Below are 8,204 nucleotides of genomic sequence, written 5' to 3' on the forward strand. Positions count from 1 at the left end.
GACAGATGGCCGCTGAATTGTCCTGTTCTTCCTCCTGCCAGCTTACCTGCGTGGCTTCTGGCTTCCCAGAAATCTACAGAAAGGAAACAGAGAGTAGTGTTTGGTGAATCTATTGGGCAGTTAGGTACTTGTCACCCTGCAGTATTTCTGTCAACTGATGTGCAATTATTGTCATTCCTGGGATTCTGCCCCAGGACTGACTTCACTTAGTGCACCATTATATACAGCAATAAAATAGAACTCTTAAACCACTTACCCAGCTCAGCTTTGAGTCGCTCTGAAAGGGAAAGATGTTCTAATTATTAACACTTATTTTATGAGGTTCTTTTCAACGTCGGACAACTCCAAACAATAGAAGATCAAGCAATGCCGTAAGTCAGTAAGAGAATTTTTTTTAATTTTGTGATTTAAATTTTTGAGACTTCGTTGCAAGGTGAGGGATACAAACTGGCCCTCTAGAGAAGGTCTGCATTTGTTTACATTTAGTAAGCATTTTAGAAGACATTAAGTCAGCCAGTTGGGCTGTGTGCCAGAAATTAATTTCTTGGCTGTCATCACGATACAGGTGGATTTGATTTGTAAGGAGAAAACATATGATGCGACATAGGTGTCTGTAGCTTTTTATGGATTTTAGGTAAATAAAACTTCCAGTGAGGAGGATTATTGATAGTCCAGAGAGGTCTTACAACGAACCATGTGAGAAATCTGTTGCAGGAACCTCACTGTGAGGAGATACTTACATTGGCTTCACCCTCCTGGATGAGATAGGCTCATCAGAATACTTGATTTATTTTTTATGTGGTTCATAAAAATGTGAGATTTATACAAGATGTTTCCTTACCAAGGAGTTGTGTTTTTTCAGATATTGCTGTAAAAGAATAACTTTAATAAGTGAAATGAAAACTGGAGGAGATAACTATTAGAGAAGTGAGATCTGAAGGAAATAATTCTATTGCTGTGCAAATACTGAAATGATGTTTTCTGTTAGAATTTGCCATAGGAAAATTTGTCAACTTACATTCATAAAAGCATATGTTGTGGATAAAAATCAATACTGATGGCACTGATAGTATCCTCCTTATTGTGGCATAAGTTGTCTAATGTTATTTGTCTGCTGTGCACTCATAGGCACAAGCTGTCAAATGTTATCTGAGATGCCCTAAAGTCTCCTGCCTGGCATTCAGGAGGCCTACTCATCCAAAAGAAGTTGACTTCCAGGAGGGTCTCCGCTGGATGTGTCCTCTCCAGGAAGGTATCTCAGTTGAGGGATGAAGCAGGAGGTGATGGGGAAGCCGGACCTGGCATTTTCCTTAGTACTTATTTTGTATGTAGTTAAACATCCAAGCCAATATTTCTCAGGACGCAGCGTGTGAGCCGTACATTTTTGGCTTCGTGATTTGAGTTACAGCTGTTTGAATAATTTGACCCGAAAGTGCAAAAGAACGGGAGCAGTAGGTCAGAGCTTCAAGAAATCTCAGTACAGTCAGCAAGACTGCAGGCAGGCAGAGAGATTACACAGAAGCAGAAAAGTATCGCAAGCCTCTTAGAAGTAGAGCCACACTGAATAATATTTTTTAGCAGTGACTAAAAATGAAATAGAAGCAAGAATCATTTGAAGCAAGGCAAGCTGCTATGCTTTTTTTGTGAAGTAGTTCACTTTCGTTCTCTCATATATAGCTACTTGTCAGAGTTGATTAACATTGTCTTAATTGTAGAACTATATTTACCTCCTTCTTTTGTATTCTTCTGTGATTCTAAGTTGATCAACAAACAAAACAAAAAAAGGAAGGAAAAAAACACATTACTGGCTGGCTGGTTTGTTTAATTTAGAAGTTAAAAATGATGAGATGAGCTTTTAAATTATTTCATGGTTGTCAATTACTAAAGCTCTAACAAGTGATTGGAAAATGGATCATTTTTAAATTTTTAATCAAACTCGAAAACAGGTCATGAAAACATTTGTTAAAGGGAACAGACACAACCAGAAGTGTGTGGGTGTAGGTAAAAATCTACATCTCATTTGCTCTTTTGGGGGTGTAAATAGTATGCACCCTAGAAGTACTGAAAGGAACAGGAAAACTGTATTCTTACTTAGCTCTTCCTTCAAATCTTCTTTCTCTGAAAGAAATGACACATGATTATTCATGTATAAGTTTCAGTATCAGATTTTAAAAGTTTAATGACAATGTTTTCTTGAAGACTTTCATTTTCTTTTTCTTCAATAATGTATTAACCTGGGACTACCCCTGAGCAACTTAATCTATTTGGCGATGTAAAGTCGAGTTCCGTGGAGACTTATGAAACCAAATAAACAATCAAATTAGCATACAAATATGGAGGAGATGTTAAATGGCTAGAGAGATGAGATGACCTTCCTCTGACCTCTTGTAGCTATCTACAAGATGAATGCCTCGTATCTCATGTAGTTGTTTCGTAAGTTCCTTACAGTCAATGGAGGAAGTCCATCCCCCACCTCCCATCTTCTTCCCAATAATCGCTTTCTCAAACAGGTTGAATCTGATCTCTCTCTGAAGGTTCCTATTTCGCTTAGCCGACTACAAAAACAAGACCCTCAGGAAGACCCCGAGACTTCTATTCTTTTAGAAACCTAAATAAATTGGATCTCACTGGTAAACTGAAAGGCCAAAATGAGAAAACTGAGCTCCTCTAGACTATGTCTTGTTTACTGTTATCATTATTTGACAAGAAAAATATCCTGACGACACACAGAATTTGCAGAAATTGCAGCTTATTGTTACTTATTTTGTGAGGCTAGATTGTCTGAATGAGAGGATCAGAGTCAAAGCCATGGGGTGCAATACAGCAGTGAATAGATCAAGGCTGGTGATTTAATTTTCTTTTTCTCTAATAATCTTGGGAATTATGAGCAGGTTAAAACAGAGGAGGCAAAAGATCAGAATACATGGTTTGCTGTGATCCAGTCGTGCAAAATGGAGCATAAACCTGGCATAGAACAGTGGATTTTCAGAGCAATCACAGCATCAATAAGGTTATACTTCTAGATATTAGTGCAAGCACACTAGATCACGGTGTATCAGTCTGTTCACCATCTTGCAAGCATCAGAGGATTACCCTGAGTGATTTACTCTATTTCAGGAGGGGTCAATGCTCTCTAATTCTATAGGACAATGTGACTAATTGTCAGCGAATCCTTCATGCTGATAAGGACTGCTGCTTTTGCGATTCATGTCCAAAAAATCAAAATACCCTAGAACACTGTCTTTGATCTTATGTTTTCAAGACATCCTAACAGTTTTCAGTGGGCATTTACCTGTTACCATGCTATTCCTCAATCTTACTGGAAAACAAAAACAAAAATTGCAATATTAATCATTCAGTATCTCAACATAACAAAAATTGAATTATACCAGTCAAAATATCGGGAATGCTAGTTGAAAGTTCTGTAGAAAAACTAAGACATTTTAACAGAGGGTTATTTCAATACCAAAAGACCTTAAAAATACCAGAAGAAAAAAATTGCTGCTGGAACAGCAACAATTTACTGAAGAAGCACCTCTGTAACCTCACATCTGGAGAAATGCATGAGGCAAGGACAACTTCCACATGCAAGTAGGTAGGCAGATAAAAGAAGTTTGTATTGGATTCATCAGCTGATGTTGACGTTTCAGTATACGCATATAGGTTTTTTTACTCTTGTCTTGAGGAACAGCTGAGTGAGCTCTGGAGCAATAGAAGCCATCGACTGTATTTTGTATTGGAGTCTATACAGTCTATTTAACCTTCCTAACCCCAATTTGTCTGTGTTGACAATGAGATCTGCCTATGAGTGAAAGAAGAAAAGCTCCCTGCTTAAGCAGCAGTGGCAGTACTGAGCAGTGTCCAAATACCCCCACTTCACCTTGCTGCTCTGAAAAATACTTAAATATTGATCGTGTCTGCATTATTATCACAGCTACAAAGCTGCTTCTGAGACTGTTGCTGGCTCAGAGGCATAAATTTTTCTCCTAAAGTACATTCATATGGGTTTATATCCAGTTGCTTCACTACTCACCTGCTTTACGGGATTGTGTAAAACTACCTGGGAAAACAAAGAAACTTTTTTTAAAAAAATATTTTTTAAGCAAGATATCTCTTGAGATTATTGAAGTACAATTTCAACCTTTCTCATTTTAAAATGGGGAATCTTTCAAAAATGCACTGTTCCAAAAGCTAAAGTCATATTTGGTACCTGTAAATATCTGTGATCATACAAAATGACATCTCATAGTAGTAACCTCCCTGTAAAATATTCTCTGTGCATTCACACACATACAGGCCCCACCCATACTCTACTTTTAAGTAGACATCTGCTCATGTTTTCTCTCTCCTTCTCATTCCCATACGTGTCTTTCTGAATCTGATGTTAAAATGTTATTTAAGTTTTCATTAACTGTGTTTTGCATTGTAGATGAGCACTTCCATATCAGCTGTTGTAGGTGGAAATACTTACGGTTGAGTTTATGACCTATAGCAGCAATAACAGCTATGTTAAGAAATAAAACCACAAGGAAGGCTGCCATCCAAGGTGAAGTAGAAGGAAAGAAGACATCTGTAAAACATAAATGATGTTACTTGCACTGAATGTTTGTGAAATAGCTATGACAGACTCCAGTGGCCGAAGCATATGCGTCTGGTGCCATTTTGTTTGCTGGAACGTATCCTTTGCAATCTCCTTCTGCCACCACTAAAGGTTGCAGGTCTCCCCTGAAATCCAAAGCATCCATGTTTTAGCTGCTCTGCCGGCTATTCCAGGCCATCAGAGACAGTATTAGATGCCTGTGTGCAGGCAGTCAAACTGTGCTCCTGCACTGCACAGACCCATTCTCATTCAGACTCGGACTGCCACGGGTAGAGGCATGTTTGGAGAAGCTACCTCTTTATGAGGGAGATGTGCTGAGCAGTCCATCTCTGACACCAGTATTCACACTGATGAACCACAAGATGAAGTCTTCAGCAAAGCAGAACTGTCTTCAGTGGCATTTCAGATGGAAAAATCTTCCCCTTTTGAAATGAAATTGCCTGCTTTTGAAGACTAGAATCTAGAATCCATCTAGAGGGAGGCACAGGCTGAAGCTCAGTGTAACCACGGTGGTGTGACGGAGAGAGAAGGGGATGGGAGCAGACATTCAGCATTTCCTATCGGTATACTCCAGCTGTCTCAGATCATTGTGCTGGGTATCCTGGCTGCATTGTAGGGCCCTTGTCCTCCCCATTGGCACTTCTAAACCCTTCCCTCTCCAAGCTGGCACAGTGCTCTCAGGGGGCAGCTAACAAGAACTCTGCATTAGTATTTATAGCGAAGACGTATCTTGAATGTAACAAGTAATCTAAGACATAAAGATGGACTTCTTATCATGTCATCCATCTAAACACTAGTTGTTTGTGCTTGGGCTGGGTGTCCAGGATCACTCCAGCATCAATGGAGAGACAACAGACAGCAGCCTACCAACTGGTTCTGACAGCAATGGATCCTGGCAGTCACTCACCTGAAATCAGGACTCGGGATTCACACACTGCGTTGAGTAGGTTATTGACTACTCTGCAGGAGACTTCCTTGTCAGATCCTGGTTCAAGACTCATGGAACTTACAACATCAAAAACACCTGAAGAAGTCTTTGTGCTTTGGGTGGTCACTTTCTCCTCCCGTGTCTGTCCTTTGCTGTTCAGCCAAATGACTGTGGGCTCTGGAAACCATCCCTGTGACTTGCAGGTGAGGCCAATTCCTTGCCCCACATGACCATCCAGGAAAATGGAAGACTCATCACCTTTAGCTATAGAACAGCAAACAAACAAGCTCCAACAAACAGAAGACAAAATATTCTCTCAGCAAACAGTACACAGTGGGAAGGTCTTCCCTGGATTTATCTATAAACACAGTGTGTAAATTCATCAGATTTGAAATTTTAGTTCTCCTGAAACTGCTGGTAAACAGCTATTCCTGTGTGTCCTGGGTTTGGCTGGGATAGAGTTAATTTTCTTCCTAGCAGCTGGTACAGTGCCATGTTTTTGATTTCGGATGAGAATAATGTTGATAACACACTGATGTTTTAGTTGTTGCTGGGGAGTGCTTACACTAAGTCCAGGACTTTTCAGCTTCTCATGCTGCCCTGCCAGCAAGGAGGCTGGGGGACACAAGAAGCTGGGCAGGGACACAGCCAGGGCAGCTGACCCAAACAGGCCAAGGGGATATTCCGTACCGTATGACATCATACTCAGTACATAAACCAGGGGAGAAAGCTGGCTGGGTGGTTGCTGCTCAGAAACAGGCTGAGCATTGCTTGGTTGGTGTTGAGTAATTGTTTTTGATTTGCATCACTTGTTTTTCTTGGGTTTTATTTCTCTCTCTTTTTATTATTTTCCTTTTCATTACAATTTAGTCTTCTTATTCTTATTCTTGCTCTTATTCTTCTCATTATATTTTTTTTCAATTATTAAACTGCTCTTATCTCAGCCCATGAGTTTTCTTACTTTTAACCTTCAGATTCTCTCTCCCATCCCACTGTGGCTTTGGAATTGAACATAAGGCTGTGTGGTGCCTAGTTGCCAGCTGGGGTTAAACCACTACACAGTGTTACATTAAAATGGGACATTTGTACGTAATGTCCCTTCTACAGTCTTGATAGAAACAGATCTTTGGAGTGATTTTTGTTATCTCCACAAACAAATGGAAATAAAATAAAGTAGCATTGCACTGACTGGAAATCTGCTGGTAAAAGAAAGCTGGATGACACCATGAACAGATGAAAATAGGAATATTGGACAGAAAATGAAATGATGTATAGGGCAAGAACATGAGAAACAGGTTGCAGTACTAAATGCAGTTTCACTTAGGCTTCAGTTACTTCACCTCTGCAAAACCAGGCTTGTTTTACCATAGGATTCATCTCTCTCCTCCATTTAGATGTTTTAAAGCTAAGGTGTTGCCTATGCTCCCTCTGTAAAACAGGATAAAAATATATCCATGACTGTTCAGAGTCTACTGGCAATAGAGGTAGCTGAACCTATAGCAGAGGATGGTCTTTCACATGGCTAAGGGCAAGTGAGATGAATCCAGCCCATTGGTACCCTCTAGAGATTTCTGACATTGTACAACTGGATGGAGGAAGAAGTAGAAAAATGGATGCCATTGCACTCACCTGCCACATCCAGGTCAACCACCACTTCATCATACCAATTCTCAAAAAAGACACTGCAGGTGTATTTCCCTTTGTCCGAGAGCATGACATTTTTCAGGTGAAGAGACACATTTCCCTTATTAAATTCAGACTGAAAAAAATTAGTCCTGCCCTGGTATATCTTGTCCTCATGAACTGGATTGTGTGTGTTTTTTCCATCATAAGTGGTCACATCAATTTTTCTGGAGTTTTCAGTAAACATCCACTGAACGGAAAGTCTCTCAGGGATTATCTTAACTTTCAGTTGACATGGAAGGATGACTCCTTTTCCAATGATTCCAATGACAGGCTTGTCAGGAGGAATAATTTTATACTGGCCTGTTAGAAGATATAGACATAAATCTTATCTGTCATAGAATCATAGAATCACAGAGTCATTGAATCATAGAATAGTTTGGGTAGGAAGGGACATTTAAAGGTCGTCTAGTCCAAACCCCTGCCATGAACAGCAAGACCTTCAACCAGATCAGGTTGCTCAGAGCCTCATCCAACCTGACCTTGAGTGTTTCCAGGGATGGGGCATCTACCACCTCTCTGGGCAACCTGTTCCGGTGTTTCAGCACCCTCATCGTAAAAAAATTGTTCCGTATATCTAGTCTGAATTGAACTTCTTGTAGTTTGAAATCATTACCCCTTGTCCTATTGCTATGACCTTCCTAAAATGTCTGCCCTGTCTTTCTTATAAGCTCCCTTTAAGTACTGAAAGGCCACAAGAAGGTCTCTCTGTACCCTTCTCTTCTGCAGGCTGAACAACCCCAACTCTCTAAGCCTGTTTTCATAGTAGAGGTGTTCCATCTCTCTGATCATTTTTGTGGCCTCCTCTGGACCCGCTCCAAACAGGTCCATGTCTTTCCTGTACTGAGGACTCCAGAGATGGATGCAGTACAGTCACAAATGTTCTCATTAGCACTTCCTATAGGAAACTGAAATACATACAGATATGTGAATGGAAGAAAAAGGAGCTATTCTGCTCTTAAAAATCAGTAAATCAGAAAACACTCTGGACCA

General features: G+C 40.1%; 1 protein-coding gene across 1 annotated transcript; it reads right to left on the reverse strand.

Moving 5' to 3' along the window:
• Positions 1-46: 46 nt before the first annotated feature.
• On the reverse strand, positions 47-7,514 carry LOC104156960 (butyrophilin subfamily 3 member A2-like; the record flags this gene model as incomplete). The annotated part of the gene is made up of 3 exons (XM_009702835.1): positions 47-73; positions 5,508-5,792; positions 7,158-7,514. Coding segments are annotated over 3 exons (669 nt in total), but the record flags the coding sequence as incomplete, so codon positions are not given.
• Positions 7,515-8,204: the final 690 nt, after the last annotated feature.

Source organism: Cariama cristata, unplaced genomic scaffold (genome assembly GCF_000690535.1).
Source record: "Cariama cristata isolate BGI_N322 unplaced genomic scaffold, ASM69053v1 Scaffold5476, whole genome shotgun sequence".
NCBI classification, from domain to species: Eukaryota; Metazoa; Chordata; class Aves; order Cariamiformes; family Cariamidae; genus Cariama; species Cariama cristata.